Genomic DNA, 19,806 nt, shown 5'->3' with positions numbered 1-19,806 from the left:
CCTCCACGCCCACCTTCTCCTGGTATGCGAACTGCAGAGGGTCGAGGCTGCTCCATGGTCTTCATCACAAGTGACATCAGGGCGACAGGCCAGAAGTCATTCAGCTTACCAGGACGTGATACCTTTAGGACTGGGGTGATACAAGGATTCTCCCCTGTTCCAGGCTCAGGTTGAAGATGCGCTGTAGAGGACTCCCCAGCTCCAACGCGCAGGTCTTCAACAGTCATGGCAATAATCCACCTGGACCTACTGCTTTGCTAGCACGAAGTCTCCTCAGCTCTCTGCTTACCTGGGCTACTGTAATTGTGGGCGGGGGAAACTATCTCCTAAGCTGGTATCAGAAGAAGGATGAGTGGAGGATGCAGTACTCTGAGATAAAAGTGAGAGTGGGTTAGGGTGGTCAAACCTGCTAAAAATGTTGCTCATCAGGTTCGCTTTCTCCCTGTCTCTTTCGATGGAGGCACCCCTCTTCAAACTGCAGCCAGTGATGATCTTCATCCCATCCCACACTTCCTTCATGCTGTTATTTTGCAACTTTTGCTCCAGTTTTCTCCTGTATTGCTACTTCGCCACTCTGAGCTGGACTCGCTCCTTCTGCACACGCTTCAGCTCATGCTGATCACCACATTTAAAAGCCCTTTTTGTCTGATTCAAAAGGCCCTTGATGTCACTTGTAATCCATGGCTTGTTGTTAGCATAGCAGTGTACTGTTCTTACTGGAACTACAATGTCCATACAGAATTTGAGTAGTCAGTAGTGCAGTCAACAACCTCCTCAATGTTGTCACTATGTGACCCCTGCAGGATATCCCAGCCTCATGGGACCACTTCCTGAATGAGTGTGTGGTTGTAGGTAGCTCCCTCATTCTTGGTTTGTAGTAAGGCTCAAACTGAACCAGTTTATGATCTGCTTTCCCAAGTGCAGGCAGCGGGGTGGCGCTGTTGTGGAAGATGAATGTTCTCTTCGTTCCCTTGTACTAATTCATGTCTGAGAAGTAAGCTTTACGAAACCATACATTATGTAAAAGCATGCTTTACTGAGCAAAACAGAAAAATATTTGTCCAAAGGACTCAAGGTCTAAGCATTCCACACATTAGTCTGCCTTATTACGTTTTCCCTTAGTTTACATCTGAACGCCATAACAAAGGGGCCAAGAAATCAAGTTGCACAAGGGGCGTTGAAGGGGCTCAAGGATGGTGTATAATAAACATGTTGATTGTTGCATTTCATAATGATATTAAATCACGCATTCTAGAGGTATAAAAACTTTACCCCACCCAACAGATGGGGTTCAGAAGAGCCCTGACGCTGTCATGTATATTGATTGTCTGCTTTTCTGAAAATCTTCTCACTGTGACTCTGCAAAATAAAGCTGCTATATAACCACACCCGCTGTCTTGTCTGAAGTCTTCATCCACACTGTATGTGTCCTTAACATCTGCATACAGTAGGTCAATAATCCTATTTTCCCTTGTTTAATCTGACAATTTCTTTCTGACATGCCAGGGCCATACCACATACCAAAAGATACAGCATTCTTGAAATCCTGTGGTGCAGGAAGGTAAATTATTACTTCCAGGCTCTGGAATAGCCTTTTCCCCACAGCCTATATGATATTGTATCACTTTGTCGCTGACTGGATGCCCTGTTAAATTTGTGATGCTGTGCTGTTTAAGTGTTTTGCACTGCATTTGTCCTCACATCTTCTAACCCCCCCAACCCCTTTATTTTTAAGTGCATGTTACATCATGGCCCAGCAGGAATTACATTTTAATCTTTGCTTTACAATTGTAAAAAGGCAGAATGACAAAGTAAAAGTAAAAAAAAAAAAATCAATTAAAAAGTAATTAAGTAAAGTTCACCAGGCACCTTAACTTTAACAACACAGCACTAAATTTGTGTTTTACTGAATTGTCATAGGCTTGTTATATAAATTCAACTTCCATTTCATATTATTTCTGTATTTAATGTACCTAATAGATTATTTCCTTGCTACTGTCAAATAATTTCATCCTTTTAGTTTCAGGTTGTTTATATTGTATAACAATATTTTATTTAAATAATGAGTTTTACTCTATTTATTATAATACGAGTTGAGACACAAAAAAAACAAATTGTTAAAAAAAAAAATTATCAATGAATTACAGCATTCTAAACATTGTCACCTACAATATACTCCCCCTCCCAATCTCTACACCACTCCATACACATCTTCCATTGACTGAAACAGTGCTGGAAGTTTTCTTGTTTGAGGCTCTTCGTTTCTGTCTTTACTTCATCCATTGAAGAAAATGTGTTCCCTTCAGGTCACTTTTGATTTTTGGGAACACGTAAAAATCACAGGGAGCTAAATCAGGCGAATAGGAAGGATGATTGAGGACAGGAATGTTTTTGTTAGTCAAAATTTGAAAAAGCATTATGTGCGAGACAAACTGTTTATCACTGTACAGTAATTCCTCCTCGATCGCGGGGGTTGCATTCCAGAAGCCCCCGCGATACGTGAAAAATCTGTGTAGAAGTAGAAACCATATGTTTGTATGGTTATTTTTAGAAATTTTAAGGCCTTAGAAACTCTCCCACACTGTTTAGAAATATTCTCCGCACAGTTATACAGTAAACCCTTGTTTATCGCGGTTAATCCGCTCCAGACAGATAAATGAATTTCCACGAAGTACGATTCTTTATTTATAAATCTAATATTTTCGCAGTTTGAGTATTGAAAACCTGTTTATGACCTTCTAAATACATTTTCTAACATTATTAGAGCCCTCTAGACATGAAATAACACCATTTAGTCAAAAGTTGAAACTGTGCTTCATGACAAGACAGAGGTGACAGTTCTTTCTCACAATTAAAAGAATGCAAACATATCTTCCTCTTCAAAGGAGTGCCAACAGGAGCAGAGAATGTCAGAGAGAGAGAGATAAATGTAAACAATCAAAAATCAATAGGGCTGTTGGGCTTTTATGTATGCGAAGCACCGTGATAAAGCGGCCGCAATCAAGGGACGAATGTGAAGGTAGTCTTTCAGCATTTTTTAGAGGAGCGTCGTATCTTCTAAGCAAACAGCCACTGTGCAAACAGCCCCTCTGCTCACACCCCCTCCGTCAGGAGGAGAGAATGTCAGAGAGAGTGAGAGCGACAGAGAAAAGCAAACAATCAAAAATCAATACGGGCTGTTAGAGCTTTTAAGTGTGTGAAGCACCACGCAGGAAGCATATCGTATTTAATTGAGGAGTTTTAATTAATACTAGCCAACCATGCAGCGTACCATACGCTGCATAATCAGGCCGGTTTTTTAATGATTTTTAAGCACAGGGAGAAAATTAACATTTGAAAAATCGGCAATGTAATAAATCAGCAAGAAATGCAACATCATAACAATGCACAGAACGAACCAACACACAATCGTCCATGACTGAAAACTGGCGGACCGCCATCCCTCATGTGCCCACCCTCCAACTCGTCACTTGAGTCGTTGTCATCTTTGCACAGTCCAGATGCACCTGTGACTCGTATAGACTTTCCGTGTTCCTGCAGGAGCATCTAAGAAGACGGATGCGAATTGCTGTATGTAGCATGTAAAACAGTTTGCTATGGTGCACGTGGTTGTGCGTTGTAACTGAAAACTCGGTTTTTAAAGACTGCTTACTTTATTGTGTTTTAACCTCAGTTGTAAAGGATTGTTTTAAGGATCCCATGGGATACCCCTCGCAAACCGTTTTACACGCTGCATATGGCGATTCACCTCCGCGAGAAACATGCCTCTATGAACAGTCAACGTGGCTCGGAGGTGCCAGGAGTTGGTGGGCGTGGCTCCTTCCTGCGTGCGCCATAGGTGTCTTACTTGTCGGCGGCTCAGTGAATCCACGCCCCTTCCGGCGTGCTTTCCATGGTTGTCTTGCCTTAGTGAATTATATATGTAGATGTGATACAAGCTCTGATTGGGTAGCTTCTCAGCCATCCGCCAATAGCATCCCTTGTATAAAATCAACCGGGCAAACAAACGGAGGAAGCATGTACCATAAATTAAAAGACCCATTGTCCGCAGAAATCCGCAAACCAGCAAAAAATCCGTGATATACATTTAGATATGCTTGCATTTAAAATCCGTGAAAGACGAAGCGCGATATAGTGAGGGATCACTGTACACTGTTTTTATCATTTCATAAGTTTTTGCAGCCATTTTCTTCAATTTTGCGAGAAATTTGATGTTGATTCGCGGTTTGATTTTTTCACCTAACATTATAGCGGCAATATGTACCGACTGTTGTGCATATACCGACTGGGCTATTCACAGGATATACCTAGCTGGTCGGTGGTTTCAGAGGATGTGTAGGCCGACCTCCAGACAGTTTTCCAGGAAAGCCCCAAGCCCAGTCTGGATATTTTTGTGCCTCATCTCGTATTCTTTGACATGCAAAATAATATGAGATGGTGTATAGTACAAAATAAAAAATGTATATGTGGAAGTATAACATAAAGGCCAAACCTGATGTAAAAGAGATGAAGTTGTCAACCTTTTTTTCTCAGTTTGTATTGGGAAAAGGGACTTCATCAGTTTAGGCATTGAAGGCTTCTGTTGACTGAGAAGAGATGCAGCAGCTGCATGAATTCCTGCAAAAGATACAACATCAGAAAGTAAAATAAATGTTATTAACTAAATACCACTGTAATATATTCTGCTGTTTTTTAGTTTTCTTTTTATATTAGTGAAACATAGCCTTCTGCTATTTTTTACTTTAGAAGCAAAGTTGTTTTGTGCCACTACATGTGACATGGCCATCCTCACTATAGCCACAGACATGAAGAAGGTTGTTTGCTGACAAACACCTGTCCTGCAGGGGTGCCAATAACTACCAAGCAGGTACCCATGGTTCAATGCCTTTAAAATGTGAGAAGTACCATACTGCCATTCCCATATGTCAATGCCACCTTTGGAATGAAATATATTTATGTATTTTACTTAAAAAGTATATGAAAAAAGTGAATAATAACATGCAATATTCATGCCAAACAGAAATTCAATACAAAAGTCTAATGTATTTTAATTCAATTCCATTTGATCACACACTGGGCATAAAGCAAACTCATTTCGTTTCACTCAGTGTCTGCTTGGAGTGCATTTCTTTCCAGGACCATGCATTAATTTAACAAAAATAAACAAAATCAAATAACCAATCAGTGTTACGTGGTGAGACAAATGGTGTCAACAACAGGGACAAGACATGTTCTGATTACGACTGTGTTCTCACAGTCGCTGTTACTAACATTTTTTCAATAATGTTCTCACTAAGCTTAGGTTCTTCAAAACTTTTTTTGTTCTTATTCATTGTAATAAATTTTTTTTGTAATTTTCTTCTTTGGATAAACATAGATGTTAATGCTAAAAGAATAAAAATGGCCATAAATTGTTGACTTACAGTAGGTAGGCAAACCTTGGTGCTCTAAATCAGCAGTGGGCAAATGAGGGCACTCCAGTAGCCAGCAGAAGCTGCACCACTGGCTTGTCTAAAAGTGGAGCCATTAATCAGGCTTTATCAAGAGTGTCTTTATTGCTATTAATGGAGTACATGGTAAAAGGTAAGACTGTAGCAGCCAGCTGATGAGAGCACAAATTTATTGAGTGAAGTCAGTTTAGAGGATGACAGAAAAATATCTATAAACATCCTTTATTTTCCACAGACTTCCGAAGAGCACTGTCCAGGTGCACTGCATCCCATGGTGCAGTTAAATAAAATAGTACAGCCATAAATGACACATTAAATAAGCCAGTTTGTCTACGGGCTCAAACTGCTCATCCTGCATGATGTCTATGTACCTTTTCTGTCTCTGTGCTTGTTATAATATTTTTATCTGTTGATACTGATTGAGAACATATAGTTGTGTTTGCAACGCCTCTTACCCCGATGATTATCTTGTGGTCATGTTAGGAAATGTCATATATTCCATTGTATGCGAAGTCGAAAAACAATAAATTAATTTCTTTTAAATGCGGATTTAAAAAATTCATGGAAAAATGAAATGCACAACACAAATATACATTGAATTTTTGTGTATTTTATATACTGGATTGCATTTAATTTTGGCACAGATAGCTTAAAAAAACATATTAACAGCACCACATGTGCTTTTCCTTGCAGCAATAACAACTACAAGAAATATAGCCAGTGGTTCCATGTTTAAAAAGCTTCAAAAGCTTTGAAGAAATATTTTATTTTAATGGCAATCTATGTGGAACTTTTGTATTATTAATATCCTCATTCATTTATTTCAGAATTATAAAAAAAATTGTATTCTAAAGGACTGTTTCCCATGAGGCGCTTTATATCCAATCATGTTAGGTCATTTTCTAACCCTGTTAAGCCAGACCAGGCTTGTATGGGGTGCTACAGCCTATCTGAACTAGCAGAAGGCACAAAGCATGAACAAACTCTGAACATGGCATCAGTTCATCACAGTGTGAGCACATACACCCACCCACAAGGGCCATTTCACCTAACCAACAAGTCTTTGGACAGTGGGAGGAGACCAACGCAGACAAGTGAAAACCATACAGACTCTCAAGATGTGAACCCTGATCCCTTTCTGAGAGGCAGAAGTGCTACCACTGCACCACCATGCTACCTTACATCCAATTAATATTTTTTAATGCGGACACTAAATAACCATACCGAGAAAGCTATTTGATCAGCACCTCATTGGATAGAAATGGGAGGATTGGACAGAACAATTGTTTTAGCAGGTGCACCAAGCAGCAGTTCAGAAACTGGCTACAATAATTATTCCATTTTTTGATTAAATAATTAAAAAAAGGTCAACTGAATCTACAAATACCATAATCATGTTCCTTCTTAAAGTATAGGAAATGTTTCAACACACATGATCATGTTCCCAAACATGAAAACACACCCCTCAAGAAAAAATGAGTGAAGAGTCGGTTTAATCCATGTTAAATTTTAAGTTTTTTGAATACTGTATTCCATAAAGGAGTGCCATGAGAAAGTGCCATACTGACCACCATCAGTACACATCACTCACCAAAAAGGGCAACTTTAGAAAAACAAAAATAGTAAAAAGGAACAAACCCTCAAACATTCCCACTGCCACTCTCACAACTGTAAGAAAGCACCACCTAACATAATCTTGAATTTGAAAAATGTATACGGGAAAGTAAAGAAATAGGAAAAGTGAAAGATATTTTAAAAATTAGAAAGAATAGTGTTGGAAGGATTTGACACCCAAGGTGATTGTACTGTTTGTTTCATGATTTCAATTAATGAAGACATTCCTTTTAAGTTTTGGGGGTGAGGTTGCCTTCTACCACTGACTGATACTGCCTGGTAAATGTGTCTGGATGACCTAGTGCTAATCAGATGCACACGTTTGATATTGCCAGTTGTGGTGTTTGTCTGCACTAGCATTTATATGTTGTATAGAAATGCTGGCAAACAAGATTAGAGATATTGATATTCTTGGAAGTAATGGTCAACAGGCAGAGAAGTGCTGTTTACAGGGCCAATATGTCTGTAATACACTGCAGCAGATGGGGAATTGATGCAGTGAGAAAGCATGCAAAAAAAGTTTTGTGAGGCATCATGATCAACACTGAATATAAAAAGAGAGAAAATCGTGCATATAAAAAGTGAAATGTGAGTGAAATATTCTTTTAATAAGAGCAATTGGGTTTTGTGGAAAAGAGAGGTGAAAAAGAGAGTGCAGGCAGGGTGGACTGGGTGGAGAAGAGTGTCAGGAGTGATTTGTGACAGACGGGTATCAGCAAGAGTGAAAGGGAAGGTCTACAGGACAGTAGTGAGACGAGCTATGTTCTATGGGTTGGAGATGGTGGCACTGACCACAGGAGAAAGAGTTGGAGGTGACAGAATTTAGGAATTTAAAATTTGCATTGGGTGTGACGAGGATGGACAGGATTAGAAATGAGTACACTACAGGATCAGGTCAGACAGTTTGGAGACAAATTCAGAGAGGCGAGATTGCATAGGTTTGGACATGTGCAGAGGAGAGATGCTAGGTATATTGGGAAAAGGATATTCAGGATAGAGCTGCCAGGTAAAAGGAAAAGAGGAAGGCCTAAGAGAAGGTTTATGGATGTGGTGATTGAGGAAGATGCAGAGGACAAGAAGATATGGAAAAAGATTATCTGCTGTGGTGAACCCTAACGGGAGCAGTCAAAAGAAAAGGAAGAAGAAGAAGAATTGTATTGCCTACGCTGCTGCACTTAGCAGTAGACTTTACAACACCAAGAAATACTGGGAGAGAGTAAGAAACTTATTTGGCTTTTTGTGGGGATGAAAGTGTGGGAGCGCAAGAAGAGAGGAAGCAGTAAGAGGAAAAAAAAATTCCCATCCTCTACAAATTGTTTATTTTTTGAGTATACTGCCATAATCACAAATGTAGCATTGAACAAATAAGGGAAAATGGCAGGCATGATGAGATATTTGTTTGATATGACCAGTAATTAAAATTTGTGCCTTGACCAAGGTTATTAATGTGTCAACTGACTGTTCAGTAGCTAACCTGTGCAGCTGTTTTTACCTCCCCCTTATGATCTGTGTCCTAGGCAAATGCATAATTCACCTTAATGGAGGCACTGGCCATGGGTATAACATTAACATTTACAAAATTATACAAACCAGTGTTAACAACAATATTGCTTATATACCCAAAGCACTATAAGAAATTAGAGACTGACCAATATGACCCCCCATGCTCTCCAAATTTGGCTACTGACTTTGTAGGAAGAGTCATCTGAGACATCAATGTCGCTGCCATGGTAACCAAACCTCTCGACACAGTCAACATTCTTTCTGCAGACAGACACACTGCTGATGGCTATGTCCAAGATATCATTAAAAGCCTGGAACTTGGTTATTTTCCAGGTCACTCACAAGTCCAGACACTTGGACCTTCACTATTGAAAGCACCAATCAGAGCATCCACTGACTATGCAAAGATCACATCATTGTTGGCAAAGTCAAGACAAGTGAATCTATCTTCACCAACAGATGCCCGACAGTCAACGGACCCCAATGACCTTGACCAACACCCAGTCCATGCAAGCATAGCACAAAGTAGGAGCAAGAACACACCCTTGACAAACCCTAGAATCAAATGGGGAAAAAAGCGGAGGTTCTGCCTCCACTCTGTACAGCACTCACAGTACCAGTATACAGGCTGTCCATGACATCCAGCAACTTCGGGGGATACTGTGAAGTCACAGGATGTCCTACAGGGCACCACAATTAAAAGAGTTGAATGCTGTACGAAAATCAAGAAAGGCTGCAAAGAAATCACCAATATTCACATTTGTGCTTTTGCTTCAGCAGACCTCCATGACCCTGTAGTTAGGATATAGCAGGTTGGATAATGGATAGATGGATGGAGAACTCTCAGGGCCAGGATGCAGGTGTAAATCCAGACTGCTCCAATCACTAGTAGGTGAGCAAGTGATCACAGATCCTATTAAGGATGTCCCTAGCAAGGACCTTACAAAGCACTGAGACCAGTGTTATCTCCCAATCCAGGCGATCATCCTTTTCTTTCCAGATAAGTACAAGTCCCATTTTCCAGTCAGTTAGGATGATGCCGGTCACCCAAATGAAAGTAAAGATTGGAGGACGGCCTTACCCTTCAGCCTGGAGAAGTTTACCCTGGATACCACAGATCCTTTCAGCCTTCCATAACCTCAGCTAGATCACCACCTTTGCAATCTCTGTGAGACTGGGCGATTCACATCTAATTGAAGGATCAGCCTGAAGAACCATGGACCCAGAGATGTCTCACATCCTAGCTGGAGGATCAGCTTTTAACAGCTGCTCAAAGTAGCTAGCTCAGTGAGCCACAACTGCAGTATCATCGGTAAGGATCGTCCCATCACCCGCCCTGCCTGCAACTGTTCGAAGAACAGATTTGGATGTGCGTAATGCTTCGATTCCTCTGTAAGCAGGATGTAGGACAAAAGACCATAGATGTTGTGTCTTATCTGCCATCAGAGCCCTTGCAGCCATCCTTCTCAGTTCCAGGTACAGACTGAAATTGCCATCAAGCCATGTGCTGTGACTCCTCTTGATCTCGAAAATATTCTATACTAGCAAAATACCCATGCTTCGTAGCGGAGAAGTAGTGTGTTAAAGAAGTAATGAAAAAGAAAAGGAAACATTTTAAAAATAACGTAACATGATTGACAATGTAATTGTTTTGTCACTGTTATGAGTGTTGCTGTCATATATCTATACTAATTAAAGGCAAAGCCCTCACTCACTCACTCATCACTAATTCTCCAACTTCCCATGTGGGTGGAAGGCTGAAATTTGGCAGGTTCATTCCTTACAGCTTCCTTACAAAAGTTGGGCAGGTTTTATATCGAAATTCTACGCGTAATGGTCATAACTGGAAGCAGTTTTTCTCCATTTACTGTAATGGAGATGAGCTTCAACGCCGTGAGGGCGGAGTTTCGTGTGACATCATCACGCCTCCCACGTAATCACGCAGTACATAGAAAACCAGGAAGACCTCAAAAAAGCGCTCAAGAAAACATGCATTATATAATTGAGAAGGCAGCGAAACAATAAGAAGCGAGTGAGTGACATATACAACCATATTCATGAGTTCTGCTACTTCAAACAAAGCACGATGTAAACCTACACTTTAAATTAAGTTCATAGACAGGCTGCGCTGGCGTTTGTAATTTAGTGCCTGCCCATATAAGGCCGTCTGTCAGCGGCAATCCAATAGCAAACTGCCACGGGTAAATATTCACGGGTGAAGGACTGTGCTTATGGAGAGGAAGATGAGATGGTCAGGGTGGTGTTTGACACAAACTCAGCGAAACTGCGAGAGAAACTTTTAAGTGCCAGGACTAAGGTAACATTAAATAAAGCTATGGATATAGCACGAGATGGCACCAGCACAGCTGGGAACCTTCGATGCATGTACACCGAGTGGCTCACGTGAACTGATGCAGTGCACAGATAAAAAGCAACAGTTCCAAAGAGCGCTGAACAAAAACCGAATTACACAATTGAAAAGGCAGCAAAAATATAAAGCGTCTGATAAGCATATTCATAAATGCAGCTACTGTGGAAACAAAGCACACGGTGGAAAAAGTCAATGTCCCGCTAAAGGAAGACAGTGTAAAAAACCCGTGCATGCAGTGTGTCAGGTCTCAGATAAAGAAGAAGACGAGCTGTTTATTGATGCAGTAAGAAACGAATCGATGAATGAAACCTGTCATCTTTACAACGATTGACAAACACGGAATGTAACTTGAACACAACACATCCTACAAATACGAACCTGATTGAAAGAAATAATGATAATCAAATCCTTGATGACAGCAACACTCAGTAACACTCACAAAACAAATACTGTATATTGACAGTCATGTTACGTTATTTTTAAAATGTTCCCTTTTCTTTTCTACCTTTTTTAACACACTACTTCTCCGCTGCAATACGCGGGTATATATATATGTATATATATATATCCCGCTCTACATACTCGAATAATGGATACTTTATTCGCCATCAATGATTGTTTTGGTAAAGCCATACTCAGTGTATTCATTAGATAAATGGTAAAAAAGTAAGAGCGAGGGGAGGATGACTCATTGAGGCATGCAGGCTGTAGTCTTGGCGTCAACTCTATCTGAATTGCGCGATCACATTTGAAAGAATATATCTTTTCAAGTTCTATTTAGTCCATATGTGTCAAACTCAAGGGCCGCGGGCCACATCCGACCAGCGTAATTATATCCGCCCGAGAGCATTTTATATACTGTATTATTGTTATTAAAGCCCGGGTATATGAAGCGCTGGTAACACAATAAACTACAGATCCCATAATGCAGCGCTTCAGCTGCCTTGCCGAACACTTACCGCGTTAATCAAGTCTACCTTATGATGCTGCAAGTTATTGCGAAGCTAGAGTTATTGCGCACTGAGTTTGCACGGCGCTTTGGTGACTTTGAAGAACAAAAAAAGTCCGTCTACATACGGCTCGAACCTTGTGCATGTTTGGTAGCACATATCTGTGTGAGAAGCTCTTCTCAGTGATAAAGACTAACAAAACAGCACACAGGAGTCGCCTCACTGATGAGCACCTGCAATCCATCCTGAGAATCTCCACAACACAGAAACGAACTTGTGGCCAAAAAAAGATGCCGGCGTCCAGCTCTAAAATGACATATGAGCAAAGACAACTGAATGATTTGATTTGTTATTGCACGTAAGAGCGGGAGTCAACCGTTTTAACAAACAGCATATTGCACTGATACGAAATAGCTGTGTGTGTATATATGTAGATATGTATGTATATATATATATATGTATTTGTGTGTATATATGTGTGTGTATGTATGTATATGTGTGTATATATGTGTGTGTATATATGTAGATATATATATATATGTATATATGTGTGTATATATATGTAGATATATATGTATGTATATATGTGTGTATATATATATATATATGACAACAACACTCATCACTCACAACAGTGACAAAACAATTACATTGACAATCAGGTTACGTTATTTTCAAAATGTTTCCTTTTCTTTTCATTGCTTCTTTAACACACTACTTCTCCGCTGCGAAGCGCAGGTATTTTGCTAATATATATACTGTATATATATATATCTATAATAATAAAAGGCAAAGCCCTCACTGACTGACTCACTCACTCACTCATCACTAATTCTCCAACTTCCCATGCAGGTAGATAACTTAAATTTGGCAGGCTTATTCTGTACAGCATACTTACAAAAGTTAAGCAGGTTTCATTTCGAAATTCTATACGTAACGGTCATAACGGTCAACAACGTCCGCCATTGTTGAACTTTCTTATTTATGGCCCCATCTTCACAAAATTTGGTAGGCGGCTTCCCTGCGCTAACCGAAACCGCTGTACTTACTTATTTTGATGGTATAACGCCACTGTCGGCCGCCATATTGAACTTTCCAACATCACCAATTTTCAAACTTCCCGTGTAGGTAGAAGGCTGACCCCATCTTCACGAAATTTGGTAGGTGGCTTCCCTGAGCTAACCAAAACCGATGTACGTACTTATTTCGGTGGTATCATGCCACTGTCGGCCGCCATACTGAATTTTCCAAATGTCACTAATTCGAAATTCTATGCGTAACGGTTATAACGGTCAACAACGTCCGCCATGTTGAACTTTCTTATTTATGGCCCCATCTTCACGAAATTTGGTAGGCGGCTTCCCTGAGCTAACTGAATCCTACTTACGTACATATATACGTCCATAGCCTGCAGCTCGGTCACCGTGTGAGGCGTTGGGTCCCCCATCCCAACGCCTCCCACGTTGTTGGCTGCCTGCCTATATAAGATGGATAGATAGATAGATAGTTTATTAATCCCAAGGGGAAATTCACATAATCCAGCAGCAGTATACTGATACAAAGAAACAATATTAAATTAAATAGTAATAAAATGAAAAGAATTAAAATAAAATTAATGTTCGCATTTACTCCCCCGGGTGGAATTGAAGAGTCGCATAGTGTGGGGGAGGAACGATCTCTTTAGTCTGTCAGTGGAACAGGACAGTGACAAAAGTCTGTCACTGAAGCTACTCCTCTGCCTGGAAATGACACTGTTAAGTGGATGCAGTGGATTCTTCATGATTGACAGGAGTTTGCTTAGTGCCCGTCGCTCTGCCACAGATGTTAAACTGTCCAACTTTAATCCTACAATGGAGCCTGCCTTCTTAACAAGTTTGTCCAGGCGTGAGGCGTCTTTCATCTTTATGCTGCCACCCCAGCACACCACCGCGTAGAAGAGGGCACTCGCCACAACCGTCTGGTAGAATATCCGCAGCAACCTTCTCAGAAAGTATATTCTGCTCTGAGCTTTCTTACATAGAGCATCAGTATTGGCAGTCCAGTCCAATTTGTCATCCAGCTGCACTCCCAGATATTTATAGGTATGCACCCTCTGCACACAGTCACCTCTGATGATCACAGGGTCCATGAGGGGCCTGGGCCTCCTAAAATCCACCACCAGCTCCTTGGTCTTGCTGGTCTTCATCAGATGTGATGTCAGAGCAACAGGCCGGAAGTCATTCAGCTCACTAGGACGTGATACCTTTGGGACAGGAGTGATACAAGATGTTTTCCAAAGCCTCAGGACTCTCCCCTGTTCCAGGCTCAGGTTGAAGATGCGCTGTAGAGGACTCCCCAGTTCCAACGCACAGGCCTTCAGCAATCGTGGCGATACACCATCTGGACCCGCTGCTTTGCTGGCACAAAGTCTTTTCAGCTCTCTGCTCACCTGGGCTGCTGTAATTGTGGGTGGGGATGTCTCACCTATGCTGGTATCAGCAGAAGGATGGTTGGAGGATGCAGTACTCCGAGGTGAGAGTGGGTTACTGTGATCAAACCTATTAAAGAAGTTGTTCATTTGGTTTGCTCTCTCCACGTCTGTCTCGATTGCGGCACCCGCTTCGAGCTGCAGCCAGTGATAATCTTCATCCCATCCCACACTTCCTTCATACTGTTTTTCTGCAACTTCTGCTCCAGCTTTCTCCTGTACTGCTCTTTCGCCGCCCTGAGCTGGACTCGAGTTCCTTCTGCACGCACTTCAGCTCATGCTTATCACCACCTTTAAAAGCCCTTTTCTTCTGGTTCAAAAGGCCCTTGATGTCACTTGTAATCCATGGCTTGTTGTTAGCATAGCAGCATACTGTTCTTACTGGAACTACAATGTCCATACAGAAGTTGATGTAATCAGTTGTGCATTCAACAGCCTCTTCAATGTTCTCACTATGTGATCTCAGCAATATATCCCAGTCTGTAGTTCCAAAGCAGTCTCTCAGAGCCTGCTCTGCCTCAGGGGACCACTTCCTGAATGAGCGTGTGGTTGTAGGTAGCGCCCTCACTCTTGGTTTGTATTGAGGCTGAAGCAGAACCAGGTTATGATCTGCTTTCCCAAGCGCAGGCAGTGGGGTGGCGCTGTATGCGTCTTTAACGTTTGCATATAGTAGGTCAATAGTCCTGTTTCCCCGAGTGTTACAATCCACATACTGGAAGAAGGCAGGTAATGTTTTATCCAGCGTTACATGGTTAAAGTCTCCAGCGATTAGCACAAGTGCCTCAGGGTGCTGCGTTTGTAACTTAGCAACTGCGGAATGGATGATGTCACAAGCTATCTCCGCGTTCGCTTGAGGGGGGATGTAAACAATAACAGCAATCACGTGTCCAAACTCTCTGGGCAAGTAATAGGGGCGCAGACTTACGGCCAACAGTTCAATGTCCCTGCAGCAAGTGGAGATTTTAACGTTTACATGTCCTGAGTTGCACCACTTTGTATTGACATAGAGAGCGAGTCCTCCTCCTTTTTTCTTTCCACAGGTACTTGCGTCTCTGTCCGCTCTAACTGTGCTAAACCCGGGTAGCTCCACGTTAGCATCTGGGATGATAAACGTTAGCCATGTTTCACTAAAACACAGCAAGCTGCATTCTCTGTATGTTCTGACATTTTTCACCAGCACAGCCAGTTCGTCGATCTTATTTTGTAGTGAGTTTACATTTCCCAGGATCACAGAAGGCACCACGGTTTATAACGCCATTTTCTCGATTTAATCTTATTTTTATCTTTCGCCGCTCGGCTGCCCGATATCGTCTTCTTACCTCGTCAGGTAAATAAGGAACCACACCGGCATAAGCATTTCTTCTCAGTGCTTTAAGCTGACTTCTTGAATAGGCGATTCTCGGAGTGTAACAATCCATGTCAAATAGTAAAATAGTAAAAATGTGTAAAAAGTGTCCAGGGAGCAATTCCACATAAAAGAAAGTGGTAGAAGTGATCAGTGAGATAGAGAAAAATAGAGATAAAAAGGTAAAAAGATAAAGTCGTATACGGAGCTGCTGGAAACGCTGCCACTCGGATGCGGCGCCGTCGCTCTGGTCTCTACATTCCCTTGCTTGCTTCGCCACGGGATTCACGTCTCCCTACTGATAACTAGAGCCTTTTTGTTTAATCCACGGCTTCTCCGCTGTTTGATTGTTTATTTATTACAATTATAGTTATTGTGTAGGTATTTTACACTTACTTTACATTGCTCAGGTACCCATTTCCTTTATCATTCCAACCCCCATTACCATGTCTATTGAGATGATCATATTGCACGGCCATATCAGGCTTACTCTTGATATCCGGAGGAACATTGTGTCTTATGTATTGAATGACTGGGACAGGTTCAAGGTGTGGACTGATGATGGTACAGGAGATAATTATACTACACAGGAGCACTATAAGAGTGAAATGCTTAAGCCCTTTACCTATGGTTCTGCATGTGAGTTGATGGCTGTCGCTGAATTGTTCGGTTGTTGCTTTCAAGTGTACCGAAATGGCCAAATATTTTACACCTTTCGACAACCGCCAATGCCTCTTAAACATCTTAGATTCACAGGTGACGATTTCAGTAGTGGACACTTTGATGTTTATGAATGTTTAAACTCTCAAAAGCTGGATGTGATTTTATCAATGAAACCGGTTGTCTGCTTACAACGCTTGACAGGTGCCAAATGTCACTTCAACACAACAAATCCTGCAAATACTGTCGTAATTGAAACAAACCATGAAACTCAAACCGATTAAGACAGCAGCAATCAAAGCTGTGAGATTTGAGACAAGATTACTGTTCACATGCCCAACTGTACGTTGCATCCTTAAGAGTAAGCTCAGTGCACAGCTTGGTCATATTACAACTGGAGAGCCGAACTGACAACATGGTATACAAAGAGATCCTTAACAAATAATTATTGGCATATTTTAACTCAGTTTAAAAAGGTTTACTTTTCTTCTTAATCAAAATTTTAATGCAGTACTTCGCCGCTGCGTGCTGGTATGCTTTATATATATATATATATATATATATATATATATATATATATATATATAAACTGCTTAAAAATTAAAGGAACACTTTGAAAACACATCAGATCTCAATGGGAAAAAGAAATCCTCCTGGATATCTATACTGATATAGACTGGGTAATATGTTAGGAACGAAAGGATGCCACATCGTTTGATGGAAATGAAAATGATCAACCTACAGAGCCCTGAATTCAAAGATGCCCCAAAAATCAGAGTGTTGTTATGTGGCAGGCTAGTCCATTTTGCCAAAATTTAATTGCAGCAACTCAAAATTGTACGCAGCTTTGTATGGCCCCTGTGTTCTTGTATACATGCCTGACAACATCAGTGAATGCTTCTAATGAGATGACAGATGGTGTTGTGGGGGATCTCCTCCCAGATCTGGACCAGGGCATCACTGAGCTCCTGGACAGTCTGAGGTGCAACCTGGTGGCATTGGATGGACCAAAACATAATGTCCCAGAGGTGTTCTATTGGATTTAGGTCAGGAAAGTGTGGTGGCCAGTCAATGGTATCAAGTCCTTTATCCTCCAGGAACTGCCTGCATACTCTCACCACATGAGGCCAGGAATTGTCATGCACCAGGAGCCACTGTACCAGCATAGGGTCTGACAACGGGTCCAAGGATTTCATCCTGATACCTAATGGTAGCCAAGGTGCCTTTGTCAAGCCTGTAGCGGTCTGTGTGACCCTCCATGGATATGCCTCCCCAGACAATCATTAACCCACCACCAAACTGCTCATGCTGAATGATGTTACAGGTAGCATAATGTTCTCCATGGCTTCTCCAGACCCTTTCACTTCTGTCACGTGCTCAGGGTGAACCTGCTCTCATCTGTAAAAAGCACAGGGCACCAGTGGTGCATCTGCCAATTCTGGTATTCTATGGCGAATGCCAATCGAGCTGCATGCTGCTGGGCAGTGAGCTCAGGGTCCATTAGAGGACATGGGGCCCTTGGGTCACCCTCATGAAGTCTTTCTGGTTGTTTGGTCAGAGACATTCACACCAGTGGCCTGCTGGAGGTCATTTTGTAGGGCTCTGGCAGTGCTCATCCTGTTCCTCCTTGCCCAAAGGAGCAGATACTGGTCCTGCTGATGGGTTATGGACCTTCTATGGCCCTCTCCAGCTCTCCTAGAGTAACTGCTTGTCTCCTAGAATCTCCTCCATGCCCTTGAGACTGTGCAGGGAGACACAGCAAACCTTCTGGCAATGACACGTATTGATATGCCATCCTGGAGAAGTTGGACTACCTGTGCAACCTCTGTAGGGTCCAGGTATCGCCTCATGCTACCAGTAGTGACACTGACTGTAGCCAAATGCAAAACTAGTGAAGAAACAGTCAGAAAAGATGAGGAGGGAAAAATGTTAGTGGCCTCCACCTGTTAAACCATTCCTGTTTTGGGGTCATCTCATTGTTGCCCCTCTAGTGCATCTGTTGTTAATTTCATTAACACCACAGCAGCTGAAACTGATTAACAACCCCTCTGCTACTTAACTGACCAGATTAATATCCCATAAGTTTCATTGACTTTATGCTATACTCTGATTAAAAGTGTTCCTTTAATTCTTTTGAGCATTATATATATATATATATATATATATATATATATATATATATACACATATACAGATACTCTCACACACACATATAAACATATATATACACACATATATATATACATATATATAAATACATACACACACATATATGTGTATATATATATATATATATATATATATATATATATATATATATACATATACAAATCTACATATATATATATCTCTACATATATCTATACTAATAAAAGGCAAAGCCCTCACTGACTGACTCACTGACTCATCACTAACTCTCCAATTTCCCCTGTGGGTGGAAGGCTGAAATTTGGCAGGCTCATTCCTTACAGCTTTCGAAATTCTACACGTAATGGTCATAACTGGAACCTATTTTTTCGTCCTTATACTATAATAGACTTCTGCTCGATGCCCGTGGGAGGTGTAACTTAGTAATTTAGTGCCTGCCCATATAAGGCCGTCCGTCAGCGGCAATCCAATAGAAACACTGCTACTAAATATTCATGGGTGAAGGACTGTGCTTATGCAAAGGAAGATGACATGGTCATGGTGGTGTTTGGCACAAACTCAGTGAAACTGCGAGAGAAACTTTTAAGTGGCGGGTCTTAGCTAACATTACATACAGCCGTGGACATCGCACGACATGGCACCAGCACAGCTGGGAAACTTCGATGCATGTACACCGAGCAGCTCACGTGAACTGACGCAGTGCACAGACAAAAAGCAACAGTTTCAAAGAGTGCTGAACAAAAATCGAATTACACAATTGAGAAGGCAGCAAAAAAATATAAAGCGTCTGATACAAACAAGCATACAGTAATCCCTTGCTATATCGCGCTTCGACTTTCGCGGTTTCACTCTATCGCAGATTTTAAATGTAAGCACATCTAAATATATATCACAGATTTTTCGCTGGTTCGCGGATTTCTGCAGACAGTGGGTCTTTTAATGTATGCTACACGCTTCCTCAGTTTGTTTGCCCTGTTGATTTTATACAAGGGACGCTATTGGCAGATGGCTTAGAAGCTACCCATTCAGAACATGTATTACATAACTAAAACTCCTCAATGCTATAAGATATGCATCCCGCGCGGAGCTTGATTGTTTGCTTGTCTCTGCCTCTGTCTCACCCTCTCTGACATTCTCTGCGCCTGACGGAGGGGCTGTTTGCTTAAAAGATACTGACGCTCCTCTAAAAAAATGCCGCTTTACTGCGGTGCTCGGCATATTTAAAAGCACAAAAGCACACGTATTGATTTTTTGATTGTTGCTTTAATCTCGCTCTCTCTCTCTCTGACGTTCTCTGC

General features: G+C 41.4%; 1 protein-coding gene across 1 annotated transcript in view; it reads right to left on the bottom strand.

The window, feature by feature from the left end:
- The window catches only part of LOC120526634 (kinesin-like protein KIF13B), a 655,733-nt gene that overhangs the window by 45,175 nt on the left and 590,752 nt on the right, over positions 1 to 19,806 (bottom strand). The window contains exon 34 of the mRNA XM_039749796.1: positions 4,493 to 4,617. Within this exon, the coding sequence (XP_039605730.1) occupies positions 4,493 to 4,617 (125 nt within the window). The remainder of the gene's footprint in view (positions 1 to 4,492; positions 4,618 to 19,806) is intronic.

Source organism: Polypterus senegalus, chromosome 3 (genome assembly GCF_016835505.1).
Source record: "Polypterus senegalus isolate Bchr_013 chromosome 3, ASM1683550v1, whole genome shotgun sequence".
Taxonomy (NCBI): Eukaryota; Metazoa; Chordata; class Cladistia; order Polypteriformes; family Polypteridae; genus Polypterus; species Polypterus senegalus.
Note: the sequence above shows the minus strand (reverse complement) of the source record. Positions and strands in the feature narration are given on the sequence as shown.